Below are 21,436 nucleotides of genomic sequence, written 5' to 3'. Positions count from 1 at the left end.
ACAACAACAACAGCTACTGTAGTGGCCCTGACAGTGGCAAAAGAAGTCGAAAAAGCAAGCTGCAGCAACTCCAGTGTGAACACAAACGTCTATTTTCATTCATTCTCACATATGCACATACATTCATTCATGCCGACATACATATGTAGACTCGTAGTTTTAGTAGTGGCAGTGGCAGCGGCGGCAACACGATTTGGTTAGTTGCCTGCATTTTCATTAAAAACAAGACCACTTTCTTGCGATGGGTTTAGTAGCTGAAAGAAAGTCAACGTGAAAGACGTGATGAGCGCGAGTGAATTGCCGAATGAGCTGGCGACAAAAACTTGGTGAACAAAAAATTTTCCACACGCACGAAATATAACGGTGATTTTGTAGACAAATATTTAACAGCATAAAAAATTGCATTGATTACACATATATGTATAGTATAACCAAATGTATAACCGATTTAATACCCGAAATTATTGAAATTAAATGAAAATTTGTGAGTTCTGCTGCCGTTTAACGCAAAGCACAACCCGTGGAGTTCACAGCGCATTACAACGGTGATCATGCGGCGACTGTGGCAATTCGTTGTAAGTGTTCATGTAGCGAAAATAATAGCAATTAGTTAATAAAAGTGTTTCAAAAGCAGCAGCTTGTCGCTGCATTACATAATTACACAATTGGAAACATGAAAAAAAGAATTAAGCAGATAAGTATTGTAATTAAAAAATGGTAATATATGGCGGCGCTTGTTTCCATGTACTTAGCTGCCAGTCAGTTAAGAGTGAAATGTGTTTGCTGTCGGCATAAATAAAAACAAAAATAACAATGCGTTTGTCTTAAGACTCGCGTGTGCGCTTGGCAACTATGTAATTCCTAATTAACACCATAAATTGTAGGTAAAAATATAATTAGCAAGATAAATTGTGTTAAAGCAATAAAAGGGACAAGCGCTTGTCTACTTAACGCATTTTGTATAAAATTCCAATAATGCAAACGAAATATTCAAAAAGGAAACACACACTCAATCGAAGGCAGTGAAGTGAAAGCGTTCTGCGCTTCCGCGAAAATCGAATTCGAAAATGTGTTGGCTATGCGGAAAATGAAAATGCGATCAGCGGCAAATGTGAGGCAACAGGGAGTTGGCGGTGTAATAATAATGTAAATACAAATTGAAAATAATGGCAATTGATAAGGAAACAAGGAAATATTAATTGCAAAACATGAAAAATGTATCAGTGAATAAAAAGTTGTTTTTAACAACAAAACCATAAATTTTATGAAAAGTGAAGCATACATGAATAATGTTAACATAGGTAGATAAGGAATAAGAAGAATATAGTTAATAGTAAATAAAATAATGATTTTAATACATTAAGACCCTACGTTTACGATACTACCGCCCAACTGCAAACTAACGCGAGGGTATGCCCCTCCCACACGTGCGAAATCAGCCGCGTCATGGAAGGCAACAGAGCTTTTTAAGCGTCGAGCTCTCAAGTTGCTGAACTACAGCAACAGAAATTTCAAGAGCTAATCATTTTCATTTTTTTTTACAGTGTGTGTTTTCCACCCACAAAATGGCGGAATTTTTAGCGGAAAATAATGGAAAAATTGTTAAATGAAAAAAAAAAAATATACGTTGGGGTAAAGATTTGATCTTGGGGGTAAGATTTGGGGTAAAGATTTGATTATAATTTGAGTAATTTTTCAGGTTTTTTATTTATTTTTCGAATAAGACTTTTTGCGGGCAGTTCTGTTACCGACTTGTGCTTCAATATTTCTGAATGAAAAAAAAAAAAAAAAAATTACCCTATATTGTATAAAGTGTGCCCAATAATGAACAAGAGGTCCGAATAAAATTACTCAATCCATATTTGTTAAGAAAAAAATTCGCAAGAATTTTTTTTTCCCCCTTGAAACCCTAACCCCTCCCTTAGACGACTAGTGTAGTGAGGAAGGCTCGACCTAGAATCTCATCGAAAATACCCTAAGGCGAAAAGTAAAAATTGTTTTGGAAATTACTCGAACTTGTCAGAATGGAGTTGAGATGAAATGGCAATATGTAATGCGCTATAGTGTTCCGATATCGGCGGTTCTGACAAAAGAGAAGCTTCTTAGAGAAAAAAAGACGTGTGTACAGTTTCAGCCTCGTCATGCTGATTTCTTTAATTTCCTTCTGGTTGTAACAAACTTAATATGCCCTGGCGGTAAAGAACATATCGAACTTGCCACTCTTCTTAATCAGTAATAATGTCATTATGTCGCTTTTATATTGACAACAACAAAAAAAAAAAACGAAAATTTCGTTTGTACTGTAATATCCTTCACAGATACAAAAAATTCTTCTGTTGGTTTAGATAATAATCCTTGTCAAATTTCGCGGAGATATCTCGTCAAATAAAAAAGTTTTCCATACAAGCACTTGAATCCAATCGTTCATTTTGTATGACAGCTATATGCTATAGTGATCCATTCTCTCCTTTTCGCCTAAAAAATCGCTGCCGCGAAAACAGGTTTTAGGCCGATAATCCCATAGGAGGCAAAGTTCTTCATGATGTCCATAGGACAGTTCCCTCATACGCAATTTTTTTCTTTTTACTCTTACAATAATTCGACCCGTTCTATTATATTATATATCCTTCGCCTTTTTTGTGGTTTCTATCTCTTTGATAATGTTCGAGTTATTTTATGTAAAATTTGTAGTATTCAAAGCAGTATTATATAGAGGGTATGTGTCCTGATTGTGGTCCGATTTTGCTTATTATTTTACTAAAAGAACGCCATTTGGCAAATTTGGTTGAAATTGGTGGGGAAATTTTACCCAAAACTGATTAATACGACGACACAATGCAATTTTTAAAATGAATCATATAAAGCTCTAACGCTTAGTGAAGCCTAGCTACCATTTAATTCACAGATATCATACTTTTAGAAGTTTGAAGGTTAGTCAGGTTTTGGTGGTGAGGTAGTTAACTGAGTCTGAGATAGGTTAAACTGTTTGGAAATTACATACATTAGAGCTCTGCCTTTGGTAAACTCCACATAACACCTTTAACACTTTCATACGAGTTGTAATAGAAATTTCATTTGAGTATACAGCAAAAAGTATTTTATCGCGATATCTCAAATTTCATCCAATTTAAAGACAGACGTCCTAAGTACAATGCGTCTCGATTATTTTAATCGGTCACAAATAAATACTATACGTATAATACATATATAAATCTTTTAAGGGACTATGTACTTCTGATGTAACCCCTATAATATAAATGAGATATTGAGATATATTTCAGCTGCAAACATCGCCATTATGTATGTTGGTTACCTTTTTTTATTTCCCTCGTGTTTCAATCTGACAACCCACAACTTCATCGTCAAGTTTTATATTTTCAATGTTATGCATAATATACTCAGAACGTTTTGACATACGAGCGCTATTTATGTTTTTTACACTAACTTTAAATAGTTATCTCGTCCACGACATGTAATGAAATTAATTTTTTTTTTTTTTTTTTTGTCAACTTTCGACACGGATTAAATCAGCGCCGCTGAACTTTTTTCAAGTCTTGGCAAAGAAGGCCTATCAAGGACCTTTGTTTATCTATGGTGGTATGGTGGATTCAATCGAGATTGTAGATTACTCTATGACGAGTTTCGTGAAGATTGTTGCTCGCCCACGAAGATTTTCTAATGGTTGTTGATTCCCAACTTTTACGTTTAGTAAAACTAAGAAAAAAAAATTATAAAAACGTGACAAATACTATCTTCACCTTAAGTTAAGTTAAATACTCGACACGTATTTGAAAAGTGAGAGGAAAAAGTCGGTAATATATCAGGACCAGGGTTAGAGGTCTCTTACGGCATACCAGCTGCAAGAAAGCACAATTCACATTTATTATGGGACCGAAAGTAAGTAGATATAATGAAAAAGCGATTTGCAGCGCGCTTCTAATACATAAGCAGAAAACTAAAAACAGTTGCGCTAAACGAGCCGTACAAGTTTATGACTCAATTGCGGCACAGACTGAAACTCGATATTCAAAACTTTTATGTAAATATTTGTTAGCAAATCCTCGTAAGTAGTAACCTGTAATGTGCTCGAGCAAATGCGATTGCGTTGTTGAAAAGTGAAAGTGCCGAAAAATAGTGAAAAAACGCTGTCAAAAGTGTGCGCATGCGCGGCGATAAAGCGTGGGAACTACACACAAGCATGCAGCGTTGGGCCAACAACTAGGACCCACAGAACGGCGAAACATAACAATCTCGTTATCTAGTAGAGGAGAAAACACGACAAGCGCAAACAAAAGTCAATAGAAAAGTTAAAAAGTCATTGAACGATAGCGATCGGGCTTAACGGTGACAACAAATCCATTACGCACGCAATAACCGGTGTGTGATCTGTGATATGAACACTCCTGTTTACATAAAACTGATTAATTGAAAAATAAATGAATGAATAAGAAAGAAACCGGCGTGCATTGGCTATCCAGTCGGGATTTCTGTGTTTATTTATTGATATTTTTGCCATTTATAGTTTTATTTATTGGATTACTACACCTATTGCCATTTATATAAATACACACATGCGTACATAGGTGGAGATATGCATTTAGCATGCGCAGAGAGTGTAAGTGCATAAACTGGCAGCCACAATGATCACGCATGCGCAGCTGTTGGACGTGTTTTCCACACTTGGGCGAAGTCGTCGACACACAGCTGTGCAGATTACAATAGAAATATCGATAATCGCTAATAAATGCCTACATATGTGCACAAACTCTTCATATAGAAGTAGAGGGTGGGTCGGTAGGTTCGTGAAAATTTCAGTAAAGCCTGAAAAATGATTTCATTCAAACAGGGTAACGTTTGATACTGTAGGCATATATGAACATATGTATGTGCAATGAAATAAGCGTGGGTAAAAGCCGAAGATCAAACTTCACACGAACATACACTAAGCGAAATAACTATATGGAACACTGAACAAATGGATTTTCTTTTATCATAAAAAATCAATGTAAAATATTTTTAACCTTCAAATAAGTGAAGAGAGCAAACGTTCGAATACAACATGTTTAAGAATTTTATTCAGTTTTTTATTGTAGAAGTTTTTACTTTTTCAAGAACGTAGAAGGAAATAGATATACGAGTTCCCTAAGGACACTGAGATCGATTTCGGCCCATTCTTCTTGAATTCCTTCTTTTGAGCTGCAATTGGTCTTTATAAATTTGATTGCGAAGAATGCTCCAAAGGTTCTCCATTAGATTGAGGTCTGGACCAACGACCAACTGCAGGCCACTTCAACACAAGAATATTTTTCGAAGCGATACGCTCAATGCTGTCAATTTGAGCATTGTCTTCAACACTCAAAGAAACTTTTTTACAAAATTTAATAAAATATTATCCAATACTTCTACGTACTTTTCTGCATTCATCCTATGAGAAAATAAACTTATTGGTGTCTTACTAAAAGCAGCCTAGTTCATAAAGGAGTCACCGTGGAAAATTCGCAAGTGGTGCATTTGTCGCGGTTCACGAATATCTCTCCAATACTTCTATCAATCCGATGGTTCCATTCAAATTAATTTTTTCATCGCAAAAAATTGTGGATTGTCATACATCATCCTAAAACTAATGATTATCTGCAAATTCGAGCACTCAAAACTTGCTGAATTTTTCTCTTTGTAATATTAAGAGAAAGTTCGCTTCCTATTTGGTTAGGGCTGATGTTGTTTTGACAGCTAACCGTCTTTTCTCTCTATAACACTTTTCGCCGATCTTTGGTTTAGGGCAAGTTCTTTTAATTGTTTTCGCATACGTCGAGATTTTTCAAAAGGATGCAGTGCTCTACTTTTAGCGCTATTTCGGGAGCTGGGATACCCGATTCACTGTAGGCTAAATTACTAGCGCGGCCTACAATTGCTTTACCAGCAAGCAAGTTACATATTTATTTTTATTATTAATTGTATTTAAATTCCCCGGGTAAATGATATTTCAAAAAACTGTATTTAGCTAAGTTGGTAAGATTGTCCTTAATTACTAAGCCAAATATGAGCGCGATCTGTTAACCAGTATGTTTACAGCGGTTGCTTAAGTCGGTACACCTCAGCAGTGGATAAAAATATCGAACAAAGAATTTGCCACATATTTTGAATTCCTCACATAATGGAATGTGTGGAATCATTGCAAATGTTGGAAGAGTCTTGCTGTGATTCAGTTTAATCTAAAACATAAGCCTATGATTAGTACTAAGCGTTCAAACACGGTCGAGAGATTGTTGAAGACATACCTCGTTCTGGACGACCTTCGACCCCTTCAACTGATGAAAATGTTAAAAAAGTGAAAGATATGGTGCGCGAAAATCGCCAAGCGTAGAGAGATGGCAAGAGAGATGGCAAGAGTCACATCGTCATCACAAGTCGTTCTTGCTCGACTCGTCCCGATTAAGCTGAATTTCTTTCAAAAAGAGTACGATTGTGACCGAGTATAAAGCCAATAGCGCATTGGATGCCATCGATCAGATCGGAGAACCCGTTTTCAGTCGATCGAAAAGATAAAACAAATTGCATGAAGGAGCTGAAGGCCATCCCAAAAAGTACTTACGAAAAGTGTTCCAGGGATTGAAAAAAATGTTGGCAAAAGTGTATTACATCTGGTGTTGTATACTTTGAAGGCGACATTTTGCGTCTTGCCTACAATTTCCGGGTATTGATAGTCGGTATTGATAGTCGGTACAATGTAGTTTTACAAAAAAAATATCCTAAGACGTGCTTGCTTAACGGCATACCTGTTACATAAAAAATCTATTTTTTTTTTTTTTAATTTCCAACAAATACCTGTTTACTAGCCCTGTATTTATAGTAAAAGCTGTATTACAATTTTCTACATTGTTATGACACCCGCCAGCCACCACCTTTCAGTTTCGGTTGTAATCAAATTTCATTGTTAAATTTAATTAGGAATAACCATAAAACGCGTGCATTAAATTGATAATAATTGACAATGTTTGACAATCGACTTCTGTGTGTCAGAAACCAATATTCACTGAAGAACAAAGTGAAATATTTCAACCTTGATATTCACAGATTTACAACCACTGCGAGGTTACTTTTATTCAAGGTTGTTGAGCTTAAAAATATTTTCAATGTTTGACTTGTGGACTTGAAAGGAGGAAGGACTAAGATCATTGCTAGAGTTTTGCACGAAGTTATAGAGAGATTTCAACCATTTTTGGTAGTAAATTAAATTGAGTTGGCATAAGTCATGCCATTAAGAAATTCACTTTTGTTCTGAGGAAATCATTGAATAGTAAATGAAATTATAACATTCGATAAATGAAGAAAATAGTGAGTGTCCGGTAGACCTCTACAGGACTCTTCCAATATACTAACGTAATGATTTTGAAACTGGATACCGATTGGGCAGAAGTACAGTACAATGACCTATAATCTTTTTAATGCCAATGATATCAAAGAAAAAAAGTCAGGTCCTATAGCCAATGTTAGAGAACGGGTAGGCCGTTGGACTAAAGTTTTTGGGTTTTTGGGTCTGAGACAATTTAGGCAGAAATATCTCGTTCACCGCCAAACACTTATTTTCGGAGGTATCGGCTATGGGGTCAAGGGAGTCCCAACATTCGCAAAATAAATAACCGATTATTAAATTTCCCGAAAAAGCACCTTTTTTAAATTATCTTATTCTGAATATTTATTACTGTCTCGCAAAAGCAAAAAAACTAAAAAGTAGTAAGCTTCCTTAAAGACTTTTTCGCTCTCTTCTCAACAGATTTATGCCACAATACTCTCTTTGTGCGAGGTTTGCAACGGCACAACGGCAAAACCTTACACAGAAGATGAAACAACGACAATAATACCRGTTACAACAACAACGAACGCAAATACGTTTGAAACGACAACGTTAACAACAGCAACTAATTTATCAGAACCATTGCCCATATTAGCAGCGAAATTGGTGCGACAACGTCGGCAACACCCGTACACCGTTATAAGGCATGTGGTGCGGTCCTCGAAGCGCGGCACGAAGTCACGGCGACGTCAGAAGTGGCCAAAATACAAATATGGACCACCAAATTACAGCATCGATCACCCAATCACTTACTACAAGCCAACGAAACAATATTTACCCGAGATAGCAGAGCCACCGAAATATTCGTCAATCGACGAATTGGATTTGACAAATCACTTTAATTTCGCCGATTATGATGGGCATGCACAAAAGGGTAATCACTATGAAGATCAAACCATGGATTTGGATTTCTACAGCAATACGGACCACTCGTTTCCGGAAGAGCCTAAAGTCACACATATAGAATACAGCACATATGATGCGAAGAAAGAGGTGCCGACCTATTCGTATACGTCGACCAAAACGGAAATTAGAAAGCCATATTTGAAAGTGCAAAGCTACAAAGGACCGAAGCATCATGGCGGCGGATATGAAATGTCAAGCAGCAGCAGCGGAGATTCGGGTTACGAGGATACGCACTCGTTCATACCACCCGACAATGTGTACGACATGCACCCGCTGAGCAGCTACGATACGCCTTCGCCACAGCATGACGGCAATTATTACGACTACACACCAGTAGACACTAGTTCGCATTCGAACACGCATATACCGGCCGCAAAGTATGGCGTACCAGATACGAATATACCGGTACTTTTCACACCACCAGCCAAGCAACCGGATTATCACGCCCCAAAGCCAACAGCCGCCGATAGCTATAGCATTTATGATAAGAAAATACCAAATGCGGGCTATAACTCGGTGAAAACATCAGGTCATACTAGCTTTGCCGAACCACCGCCGAAAACCAATGTCGAGATCACCTATTCACCTTCTTATGAGATCACCTTACCACCATCGAATCATAAGCCTGCAGCGGTAGAAGATTATCGACCAGTACCTGGCCACTTTGCTGAGCCGCCAGCAGAGCCGACGCCTTCTTATCATCCACCCAAAACATCGGGGTATCGACCCACAACTACGTATCGAATACCTGAAACCCCAGCACCACCTGCATATAGTCCAACTCCACCACCCCCTCCTCCGCCATCTTATCACCCGCCTGAGACGCATGATCCACCTGAGTCACATGCACCTCCATCATATGATATACCCGAATCACATGAAATTGCTTCTTATGAAGAAACCGATTTGCATGAGCCGCCATCTTATCAATCACCCGATATACATGCGCCCACATCTTATGAGGTGCCTGAATTGCCCCAAGATCCACCTTCATATCAGCCTCCTGAGCCACCAATACATCCGCCGTCAAGTGGTTTTGAAGTGCCCGCGCCACATCCGCCGCCAGCATACAGCGCACCCGAGCCACCTCAACCACCATCTACCTATGRCCCACCCGACCCAAACCTCCCAAGTCCATCCGTGCCTTCGCAGTATCCACAGCCTGACTACATATCACCCTCGAATAATTTGCCCATTAACTCTAAATATATGCCGCCAGCATATGACTACCCAAGATCGAGTTATGAAGTACCCATATATGACCCGATTCCTTTCGAGGCATCGAACAACGATGAACACGAAACATATCCGCCGCACACATTCGAGAATCAGCACATCGACAATCACGCACAATCGGCATCCTCACCCATACCAACCGCCGATGCACCAGCAACGCGTCACCCTGCGAATAAATTAAATACGCCATCACCTACAACAATTACGAAGGCATTTAAAGTGAAAACCAAACGTAAGCGTTTGCGTAATAGCACACCGGCTGTCACCACCAAACATATATTGGACGCGCCCGAATTGGAGGAGGCATTCGAGGCAGGTCAACGTCATAAGAACCAATTGGCGCTAAGCCCCGACACTGTCGTCAATGAATCCAATTACGTGGAGGCACAACGCCATGACGAACCCAACTATTTCTTGCCCACTATCACGCCGGATGTGGGGAACGATAACAGTTACGTTAGTACCGCATGGAATCCCATACGTATACGTGCCGCAAGTACGCCCACAGCACTACCTGCCGTTACGGCAACGAAGGCTCAGACAGCCTCGGTACCGGTATCGGCTCCGACGGCCGCGCGACCGAAAGAACGGCGCCAAAACTCGGGTCGCCAACGACAACAACAACAACAATCTGTGGCGCCGTCATATACGTCAACTAACGGTGTAAGTACGAGAACACGACAAACAACAAAACCGCTACACAGCGCAAGTGAGAATATTGCACAGGTAACGGTAGATAAATCGCGTTCGTATAGTTACTATGGCGGCACTTCGACGATACCGAAAGTAAACGATCCCAGTACATATCGTACACGACCTAATACTTATAGGCAACCGACAAGAGCTCCAMCTGTGACACGCCAGAATGTGCCTACGTCTAATAGGGATAGAGATAGAGATGAGCYCGTGCCGCATCGCACAACGAAGAGCGTTTTCGAAACGACTTATTTCAAAAGTCCGCGAAATGAGCACTTGGAACGGCATCTGGGCGCATTTGCGCAGAGTTTGCCAAAAAACCATAAACTACATTGAGTATGGAATATGCTGAAAGGGGCTGGGTAGAAAAATAGGAATGGGAAAAATGCGGTTATGTCTMGATTTGTAAGATTTTCCGATTTTTAAATATTTATGTAGTATATATTTTATACTATTTATATACAAATATTGAATTTGACTGCTCTTAACGGTACTGACTATTATTTGTAAAAGATAGCAACAAAGCCGTAAACCATTAAATAATTTTCGCGAAAGAGTAGTAACTTCGCGCACGAGCTGTAATTATTTCTCTCTCGAAGCGAAGCATACTCCAATTGGCTCACGAGTTAATTTATCTCTCTTATTTTAGTACCGAATTTGTCTAATTATTGTAGGTTCAATGCTTGATCCTCAAATGGGTATCGCGCTTGGATTACTTAAAGATGAAAATTAATAATAAGACATTTTTTATATGCTTTACCTACCATATTTATAACGTATAATTATTGTAACTTATTATGTATTATAATATGTGTGTCCAAAAATAAAAGTTTTGATAAGAATTGCAATTGTTTTTGTATTACGAAAGTGTACTTACGATGCGTTCGATAAAATTGCGCCACTTTTTGCTTGTGCTATACATTTGGAAATCGTTGAAGAACACAGGGCCCGATGAGGTAGGCGGTAAATCAGGTAGGTTTGTATCCAAATTGAAAACCTTACGGCATTTTTCAAGTAAAGCTTTCATAACTGGCATCAAAAAGGAATATTCTTCGGGATTGCCAACTGCAAAGCAACAAGGAGACACGATTTATTAAGTAGAAACAGTCAGTAGAATGAAACATGGTACTCAAATTTCATTTATGGTAGATTTTAMAGTTAATGAGCGGTTAGGCTAGTACCTAGTCCGCTAGGGATGGTAAGGGTTAGCCACGTTGTCGTCGACGTCATCTAACGGAAGGCCCAAGAAACGTACTGTTTCAACGAGGTCGGAMMAAAGGGAAAGGAGTATTAGATGAGTGGGGTTGGTGGGGCATGCAAAGAGGYGGCCAGTGTCATTGCACGTATGACATATTGGATAGGTCAGAGTCTATTCTGGAAAAGTAGAAGTTTAAACTACCACAGTATCCAGACCGAAGCCCTTGCGCAGCTTCACTCTCGTTTCCCGCGACATTTGGAAGTCTTCATCTGTGATGGGTATTTTCGCAAGTTTGTACTCTTTCGTCTAGTTTGTAAATATGGTCGCAGTGGATTTGGTGGGAGAGAGTGTTAAGTTCCGTGCAGAGAAGAAGCGAGAAAGGTTGGAGAGAATGYCGTTTACCTTTGAGCACATGTCATCGTCATTATTGTTCAATCATAAACGTACTAGATAATGGACACTCCCTCTGGTGGTTGGGGAAGTTTCGAGATATAGAAGTTAAACAATAGCGGAGAGAGGACGCCACCCTGCGGAACCTTTTGTTTAATTCTTCACAGTTTAGAATTTATTCCTCGAAACAGTATCCATAATTKACGACCGCTCAGGTAGTTCATAGACCACCTCTTCAGTCTTGGAGGGAGCGTAGTTTTTTCAATGTCCTGCAGTAGTGTTGTGTGACTGACTGTGTCAAAGGCTTTTTACAAGTCCAAGGTTTGTGGTTAATGCCACGAACTAATACCTTTTGCTAATAATATATGCCAAATTCCGTGACAAGCAGACAGACACGTTGACAACTAGCGAATACCAACCTTCAATAGCATTGTCCAAAGCGCGATTAATGCTGAACAACAAATACGCCAATTCACTGGGATCTTCTGTGTKGCGACTCTGCAGTATGGCATGCAACTTTGCTGTGGCCATAGCCACCACACCCGGATTGGGATGATATGAACATTTTAACAGCAAACCCAAACATAAACGTATCATATCTGACCAATCGTCGGAAGAGCCCTGTTGGAATATCATCAAAGCGTCCAAGAGTGCTAAAACACCGTCCAAAAGCTTTGTTGAACATTTCTTCGATTCATCCTCGTTCGAGCCGAGCACGACCAGGTCATAGACCATGCGTAGAATTTGTGAGGCGTTCTACATATAAAAAATAAGTATTAMAAAGAATATGTCAACACAGTATTATTATAATTATTCACACACCTCTTGGTTGATTAGCGTCTGATTGCCATTTTCGGACAGATCGAAAAGCGACGCCTGCACAGCCATTTCCAGTATACGCAGGCGCAAAGACAGATGCGACGTCACCAAATCATTGTTGAGCGCCAGCAAATTTATACAACCGAGCACTTGCCCACGCTCCTTCCAACATTGTGGATGATCATTGCTGACGCCACGCCAGAAAACGGTGAATAATATATTCGATACGAGGTACACAAGCTGCTCCTCGCTGTCCACATCGACATCTGGTGAAAATTCAAAGCCCGCGGTTTTGTTCTAAAAATCGAAAAAAAATATGTGCGTTAAAATGCTGTTGAAAAAAGCAGCTCGAACAGCACTTACCTCCGAATCGACTTTTTTGACAACTCGCTTTGGTGATTGCGTCGTTGAACTGTCTGAGCTTATGGATTCYGTGCGTTGACGCGAAAGGCTCTTAATAAACGAACATAAAAAAGTTGTTAGAAAAAAATGCAGATATTTACTGTGACTTTCTTACCGTCGACTCGGCCTCAGTGGAACCACCCAAAGTCAAAGACTCGAAGGTGTCTTGAATATCGTGTGTAGTTTGGCGTATGACGGAGAAAACAGATGAAACATTTTCGACGACAGCGCCAGAAACAGATTCGGCCAGTTCTGTAAGACAATAAAGGTCGATTAGTTTTAGGATAATCATAGGTAATAAACAAAATGAAGTATATGTGATAATGGTTCACTAAATACGAAGTAATATAGGATTTTTTTCCCCTCAAGAAGGCTTTCTATCCAGACAAAAGCTGTTAACTCCGCAAAATCATTTCGGAAAGTGTTTACTCGCGCCACAACTACAAACACTGCGAAGCCTGTTGTTGTCTTTCTGAATTTCATTTACCTTTAATTTCACTCTCGATAACGTTGGCAGCCTCCGTAACACTCGCTTGTATCTCATTCAATATGAGACCGCCATCGCTGTGCTCATCATCATGTTCCTTRGCCAATTGATCCAATTCCACTTGCTGTTCACAGAAACTAATCAAGTCCGATTGATTCGCAAAGTCATTATTATCTTCCAAAAGCACATCCAAACTAATGCCAAAGCTTTTACGCTTCTCCTCATCGGGTTTGACATTCGTAATCGGTTTATGTATTAGCAGACGCGCAATGGATTCCTGCCAACCCGATTGCTTGGCTATGGCCTGCGGTGAGTTGTGCTTGACAAATGTGGTTTGCAATAGACGCTTGGCGATCTCCAGCTTAATTTGTAACGCACAGGTGCTGATGTGATGTACAAGGAAAATAATGCCCGCGTAATCGGCTTCTGAGCTCAACATTTCGTCAACCAAGTGAAAGAGTATGGTGGAGCTGAGGGTCATTGGTATGGTGTAGGAGAAGAAGCCGGGAAAGAGCGAGCTATCGCTGGCGTTGTCATGCAGTCGTAGTATTTGTTTATACTTCTGATTYACGCGCGAAGTGTTCAGCAAGCAATTAATGAACTGTGTAAGGAAAAAGGAATGAAATTAAAGGACATGGCTAAATCGACTCATCTACAAAAATTGAAACTACGCACCCTTATAGCGGCCTCTTGCACTTCGGTGCTATAACTCTTATCCACAAAATAATTGTACAGCAAATTAGCCGTTTGGGGTTCGTGCAATAGCAATATCATTTGATCTTTGCAATTTTTGCCCTTGATATGGAATGTCAACATCTCCAAAAATTCGATGAGCACATTTTCCTGCCGCACCGACGCCAAAAACGCAATCATAGTGAAAATCTCTTTGATATTCACGTCCTTCTGTAGGTAAAACCGCACGATAGCGTACAGCGTGGCGCGTAACGTCTTCGCATCCTCCGGCGTAATGCTGTCCGGCGCACTATAGTGATCACGCACAACATCCAAAAAGAATTGTATGCCGAACTTCTTGCGATAGTACTTGCGATCGTTCTTAATCATAGCGCTAAGGTATTGCACATGACCGAGTGTGATTTGGAAGTTCATGCGCGCCCAAATGTGAAAATTGAATGCGATATCGGTGTATAATACGTCCAGTAGCGCCGAGTTGCCCTGCGCATTGCCACTCTCGGACTTCTGACCTTGCAGCGATTCGATGAAAAGATGTGTGGCCATCAGCGCATTCACATCGAATATGCTGGGCGAGCACTTTTGCAGCATAGCGCCAATCATTTGCAGGCACTCGCTATTCAGCATATTCTCCTGGTTGTTTTCATGGCCGTGTGTGAGGTAGCGCAGAAAGCAAATGAAACTGGCGACGGGGAATTGTATCATTTTCCACTCTGTAAAAATTGGGCGTACACTTGTTTAGTTGAGTATCAAGTAATATATATTAAGGGGCATATACCTGTATAGGAATTGGAGGAGAGCATTTCCCAATCGGAGAATTCCTCTGCGGTTGGTGTGCGTAACTGTTCGCCGCTGCCCACAGAATCATTGCCCTCAGCGCTAGATAGCGAAAAATCATCTTGCTGCTTGGTGAGGCGATGTAGTATCGGCAATATCGCCTGTACACCACCGATACTATTTATTGTATCTTGTACTTTTACTATGGAGCAATGATGTGCGTGGACTTGTGATGGAAAACGACCGCCCGGTATGAGATCTTGACAGCTTTCGTTCCAATAACCACCGGGTGCATAACAGAATACAAAACGCGATGTTAGTTCGAGCAAATCATTGTCTTGCGAGAATATCGAAGGGAAATGTATGCCCGCATCGAATATGGTTTTGATATTTGTGGTGGGCTCTGCCAAGAGTACAGCGCCCACTTGACCACGCAGACAAGTTTGCTCGCCGAACACAGTGTCTTGCATGCCGATGGGGAAATTTTTCACATTCGGATCGAATGAGCTTTGTGTGCGCAGCGGAAGCGTAAAGTAATTTGAGACCTATGTGGGAAGAAAATRAACAAATAAATAACTATTGAAATAACAGAAATATTATTCTATTGATAGACGCTGACAATGCTGCTACTCACGTTGGTTGACAGTGTGCGCTCKAGCAGGCTGGGCAGCACACCCTTATAAGAGCTGCCCGACTCTTGCGATGATGAACGCGGTAAGGGTGAGCCAGTAACACTGACTGCGTGTTGTTCAACCTGATAGCCACGTAAAGGCAATGCTGCCGAACCGATTGAGCAGAAATTGAAGGGCTGAAATTCGATAGCATGGAATGAGAAAATTTAGTGAAAAGCAATATAAACAAATTCACCTCATTTATTGCTTGCACTTTGAGCGTCGCACTCAATTTCTGCATGAAGTCGATGTAAACATTGATTTGGCTATAAGAAAATGGACGCTTGGGCGGCGTAATAGCGACGGTAACATAATGCCATTGTCCGTCCAACAAGGTTTTCGTATGCACCACCGATGTGAGATATTCGCGACGCGTCAATGCTGCCACAACCAAATTGCCGCTATTCTGTATGAAAACTTCAAAGCCGGTGTGACTCGCAGTGCGCAAACTGCAAATGCAAGAAGGTTAATTTTTAAGAAGAGAGAAATAAAACTGGAAAAAATGTAAGTTTCGGCTGCACCGAAGTGCATTTCGTATAGCATAAAAGCATATTTACTTGAGCAACATGCGTCGACAATTCGGTCGATCCGTATCCTTTGAGCCTTCCGCATCGCCACCTTTGCTAGCTTTCCTCCGGCTCCCATCAATATTATCTTGCAGCCTCACAAGTATGTGAAAAATGAAACCATATGACCCCGACATGGACCAATTTTTGATATCAGGCACCGCAATGCCTTCATGCGACGCGCTGATTGTAAAAAACTGCGTGCATACATTGCTATTATTGAGACTCTGCAATGAGCAGACAATCAATGTTTGTAGCAGTTGTWTGGATTGTGGAAAACCGCTCTCCTCACGTAATAAACTGAATATACGCTTCAGCTCAATCGGTATGATGCTTATTTTACTTAGCTCTTCAATGAGTTTGATGAAATTTTGTATGCAACTTTCAGCGAGTTTCTCATATTGATGCAAGCACTCACAAACCGCCTTAATGGTGCGATTGTCGCAGGAAACGGATTTACTAGAAAGTAAAGAAAAATGCTTAAATTTAACAAAAATTGGTAATTTCAATTCGATATTTACGTTGCATAATTGGTGGTGCAGCCGCGCAGTATTATATTGCTTAAGTAAATCTGTTCACGCTCGTTTATTTCCGGCAGCCACTCAATCAGTTTAATTACAACTTCTGGCAGCACGAGCAGATGGTCTTGCTCATTGTAGGCCATATTGAAGCATGCGTCCAAGAGTGTATCGTTAGGTACAGCTAAGGCTCTTAAGCTTTTGAAAAATTTCTCTATTTTATCATACACACGCAAATGTTCTGCAATGCTGGGCGAATTGCGTGTAATTACCGCTAACGCTTTGGTGGTGGCGCATAGTACTGACGCATAGTTCATATTCCAGCCCTATGTGTACAAAGCAGATACCAGTTATTTACAAAGTGCATAATTGGCGTAACTGAGTAGCTCACCTTTATTTGCTTTGGAATGCTTATAAGCGTATCTACAAGCGCCGTCTCGCTAATAGCTTCACAGATAACATGCGCCTTCACCACATCGACGAGGAAGAGGCAAACATTCTCGACGGTCGCCGCCAGCGCATTCACATCCACAATTACATCGCTGGCCGCATCATCATTAGCGATTTCAAACGCTACGCTATTGCCGCTGAGAAAGTGATCAGTGGTTAACAGCGTTTGCAGGGCATCACAGTAAAGCTGAATTAGCGTAACTAAATCTATTTGGCGCTAGAGAAGACAAAAAAAAAAAAAAAAACATTACTATTTTTGTAACTCTCAATTACTTGTTATACTCACTTCTTCCGGACTAGACTTTTGTAATACAACAATCATAAGCGCACAGCACTTCAGCGCAACGGTGCGCAGCTCACTGGCGCTTTCCCACTGTGCAATAATCTTCATAATGACTGAAACGGTTGCGGGACAAATGGCGCGCATGCCATTACGCTGTGATGTCCAATTGGGAAGTTGGATCAAATGGATTGAAGGTTAGAAAAAATACCTTATTTTTGTGGAAATTATTTTTAAAAAATCATTTGTTTACAACCATAGTAACAAACAGAAATAAAAAAGTGTAAAGAACTGTTGAGAATCATTAAATAAACATTTAAAACTAAAGTTTTAATTTTGAGAGCAAAGCGGTTGTAATTGATTTTTTCAAAGCCTTTACAAAATTGGATTTAATACTACAACAAAATATTTTGTAGGAAAAAAATATATTTTTCGCCAAAAAATGTTTTATTTTTTCATCAAAAATAGTTTTCGTCAAAAAATGTTTTTATTTTCATCAATAATTACAAATATTAAATTCATATTAAAATAACAATTTTTAAACCAGCTTTGCTCTCTCAAACCATAAAAACTAATTTTTAAAATTTAGTAACAACAAAGATTACTGTTTAGCAGTTTTTAGCACAAAACACAAAATAAAATACAATCTAACAGTACAAGCGATAAAAGTGTCTAGGAAATAGAAAACAAAAAATTCCAAAACAAATGCATTGACATATTAAATGACATTTAATTACGCCGGTTTGACCACTCACCAAATTATCACAGATTTCTTGCCCTTCACCACAATTTGCTGTACTTTTAGTTGTCAGAGATGTTAGCGATTTCTGCAAGTGTGTGTTTGTACAATATTTGCTTTCGTTTTATAACGAGTACAAAGTTTTTTTGGTAATTCAAGTAGTTAGGTTGCAACAAAGCACATCACAATACAAAATTAAATATGAAATAAGGGAAAATGTAACATTTACAATGAATGAGGTTATGTTGAAAATTATAAAATTAAAGTAGGTGACAGTAAAGAACCGAAGCAGTTTAAAGAAATATGCATAAAGACAAATATATTATATAAATAGATAGTATATATGTATATATTATAAAATTTCAAAAAAGCATGATGTTAAAAAATCTACTCTTTATCTTATATGTTACTAAGCATTGAAGAGTTGCTCAACACAAGGAAATGCGCAAAATGAACCGCTTACATCAGATCTTTATGCATATTGCAAAATATAGTTTTGAACAATGAAGAAAAATAAATATATTTTTAAGCGTTTAGGTTTTAAAGTATACACGCCCATATATACATACATACGTTCATGTGTGTACATAAACATATCAGAATTGTAAATAAAGCACACACTCAAAGTTATTTAGGCGCACATATTGATCAAACCCTACGCTGCCACATATCGAACTACCTGAGATCCACATATAACAGCACCTAAAGCATTCACCAGACATTCCCCAATGGCAGGAAATTTGGTAAGCTCTTCCCTCTGGAAGCAATCTGAAAAAATATCATTTTTTTAAATTGTTATTGTCAAAATTGAATTTAACATTTTACTTACCATAGATAAACGGCACAATTTCCACATGCACTGTATGTGGTTTATAAGGTATTTTGTGAAAATCGGCATAGGCGCCACGTAAAAAGCTACGCCAAGTCAAATAAGGGTCATACATAACTTCAAGAAATTGCGAGAAGCTGCGAAAGAGATGCACCACTTCCATAGGCACTTGCTGCCGAGTCATGCACTAGAAAAATAAATGTAACATATGTATATGTAATTATGTTCCTAATAAAATTATCCATTTTATAGCATAAACTAAAATAATTAAAATTGTGTGATCTATTTTATAGTATAAACTAAAATAATAAAAATTGTGTGATGTACCATAAAATTTTGTACATAGCGGCAAGAAAATACTTATAAACATTAGAAATTCGAGTTTAGAATTCTATTTCTGCGGTTAGCTATTTAATGGAATTGTTTTTAATATTTCTTTGTTTTAGATTAGTAATAGACTTCTTTTGAATGTATCACAGACGTTACAAGTTCTTACTTATCTTTCATCGTTATTGAATGCTATGTGAACTTGTTATTACCAAGGCTTATCAATGAAGACATGAAATATTTTATTGCCTTATGATTAAAGAAAATGCCAGTAAATACCAGCATGTTATCGATTTCTAGGAATCAATTAATTCAATTATTATTATTATTATTTGTTTTTTTTTTTTGTGAATAGCTAAGTTTATACATATGAATTAGTTTGATTATTAACTGATTAATTTACCTCTTTGAATGTATTGGCCAAAATAGCAATTAAATTCGATTTATATTCATATTTAATAATTGCCAAAATGTTATCAAAGTGTCGACAAATTATCACTAAGCAATCTACCAGTACAGCAATCTGACGTATCTGCTCATCGTCAAGTGTGCCCTGAAACATAGTAAACAAGAAGAGACATTATCTTTCAAAAATGGTCACTACATTCCAATGTTTTTTGCACATACATTTTCACTGGTATCGCGAGCAATTATGATGAATTTTCCTATTGCCGGCAGCAACTCATCCGGCAGACGTCCTAGATGTGGACCACTATCCGGGCGCACCTCATGCCACAGTGGCAGATCATCACGGTCAAAATCCACCGGTAATTGACACTTCCAAATGCTCACAAAACGTTCAATAAATTCACGAAAATGAGATTCATCATTCTGTTTTCATATCCAAACAATAACAACCGGAAAATAGGAAAATAAGAGAGAAACAGAGAGACATTATTCAAATGAGAGCAATTTTGGCATTAAATGAGCAAATGCCTGAAATATCACTGAGAGCAGCAAGCGTTTATTTATTTTGTGGGTGGGCTGTGTCGGCACCATTGTAATACAACCTGAGCCGCAACATTTCGCTAAGTGGGGCGGTTAGGTGGTTTTGTTATCAGTATGTAAATTATTATATGTTTATCTAGGTAACATCCGCAGTGTTACATAATACTCCAGAAAAAAGAAGCAATGTGTGTGTACACATAGGTACATAAATAAAACTGATAATGCAAAATAAAACGAAACATTAAGCTTTAAAGAACTTAAGTGTTTATACATTTTTGTTTATATTCTTTTTACAAAGCAAGCATTCTAACTTATTGAAGTGTAGAATTTCATCTTATTTTTCCATTGTTTACTGGTACGCAATCCAATAAAGACGAGTTGGTTAGGAAACCCCCATTTAGAAATAGGACAACAAACGTTGAAAATTGATGATTAATGCTTCAAACACGCCCATTAATAATTTGGAGATTATGGCGATACGACTTTGGCGGTGGCTAACAACTACATGTGACATTTGTGTGTATTTTTCCATTTCCAATTAGAATAAAATTACTGCTCGCAATTCTCTTATGCATTTTAACATTTGTTTTGTACTCGCCTTAGTCGTATACTGCACCCATAGATTGTAAATATCCTTTTTATTATCCATTATGAGACACTTTTCATAAAATTGTTATTCCACTCATTTAAACAAAACTTGTTTAAACATTTGCTATTATTTGTTTACAACACAATACTAAAATTTATAAATTTTTCACCGGAATAAAAAACACAACCATAGAATAGACAAACACAAATGGAATGAAGAGAAAAATCAAAATTGAATTGCAACGTTATACTCACCACGTGGTGGCAATAAACAAATGTCAAATGTCTTTTTGCTAGTGTTGGCACTTTGGAAGAAATCAACTTGTGTTTACAATTGTTATATTTTGAGATATTTATGATTCATCTACATTAACAAGTATATTAGCATAAGCTTACAATAATTGTTGGTTAAATAACGAATTGGTTGTGTGTATGTCAAATTTTATTTTGGAGTGTTTTTGTAATAAGTGAATTCGCTTGACATTAGTTGAAGGCGAATTCATGTGCCAAACGAGCAGCTGATTGTTTGTACTTCTTGGTTCTTATAAGGATTTTTTCTTTTTGA

The 21,436-nt window shown here is 38.5% G+C and overlaps 2 protein-coding genes across 2 annotated transcripts; one reads left to right on the top strand and one right to left on the bottom strand.

Annotated features, from left to right (window-relative positions):
• The first annotated feature begins 270 nt into the window (after positions 1-270).
• Positions 271-11,034, top strand: LOC108971489 (extensin-2). The gene is made up of 2 exons (XM_018937587.1): positions 271-575; positions 7,775-11,034. The coding sequence occupies exons 1-2, from the start codon at positions 552-554 to the stop codon at positions 10,526-10,528; spliced, it is 2,778 nt and encodes a 925-aa protein (XP_018793132.1). The 5' UTR covers positions 271-551; the 3' UTR covers positions 10,529-11,034.
• A 17-nt stretch (positions 11,035-11,051) lies between these two features.
• Positions 11,052-21,065, bottom strand: LOC108971486 (neurobeachin-like protein 1). The gene is made up of 20 exons (XM_018937585.1): positions 20,882-21,065; positions 19,963-20,166; positions 19,739-19,888; positions 19,009-19,195; positions 18,859-18,947; positions 18,196-18,267; positions 17,447-17,596; positions 17,102-17,377; positions 16,714-17,036; positions 16,184-16,651; positions 15,823-16,075; positions 15,590-15,763; positions 14,957-15,500; positions 14,164-14,891; positions 13,489-14,089; positions 13,117-13,253; positions 12,963-13,052; positions 12,603-12,896; positions 12,200-12,536; positions 11,052-11,257 (listed from the first exon to the last, which is right to left on the bottom strand). Exons 1-20 carry the CDS (start codon positions 20,930-20,932, stop codon positions 11,052-11,054), a joined length of 5,334 nt encoding a protein of 1,777 aa, XP_018793130.1. The 5' UTR covers positions 20,933-21,065.
• Between the last annotated feature and the right edge of the window lie 371 nt (positions 21,066-21,436).

The sequence above is a fragment of the Bactrocera latifrons genome, unplaced genomic scaffold (genome assembly GCF_001853355.1).
Source record: "Bactrocera latifrons isolate USDA-ARS-PBARC rearing strain unplaced genomic scaffold, ASM185335v1 scaffold_346, whole genome shotgun sequence".
In the NCBI taxonomy this organism is placed as follows: Eukaryota; Metazoa; Arthropoda; class Insecta; order Diptera; family Tephritidae; genus Bactrocera; species Bactrocera latifrons.
The sequence above is the reverse complement of the archived record's forward strand: the minus strand, read 5'-3'. Positions and strand labels throughout refer to the sequence as shown.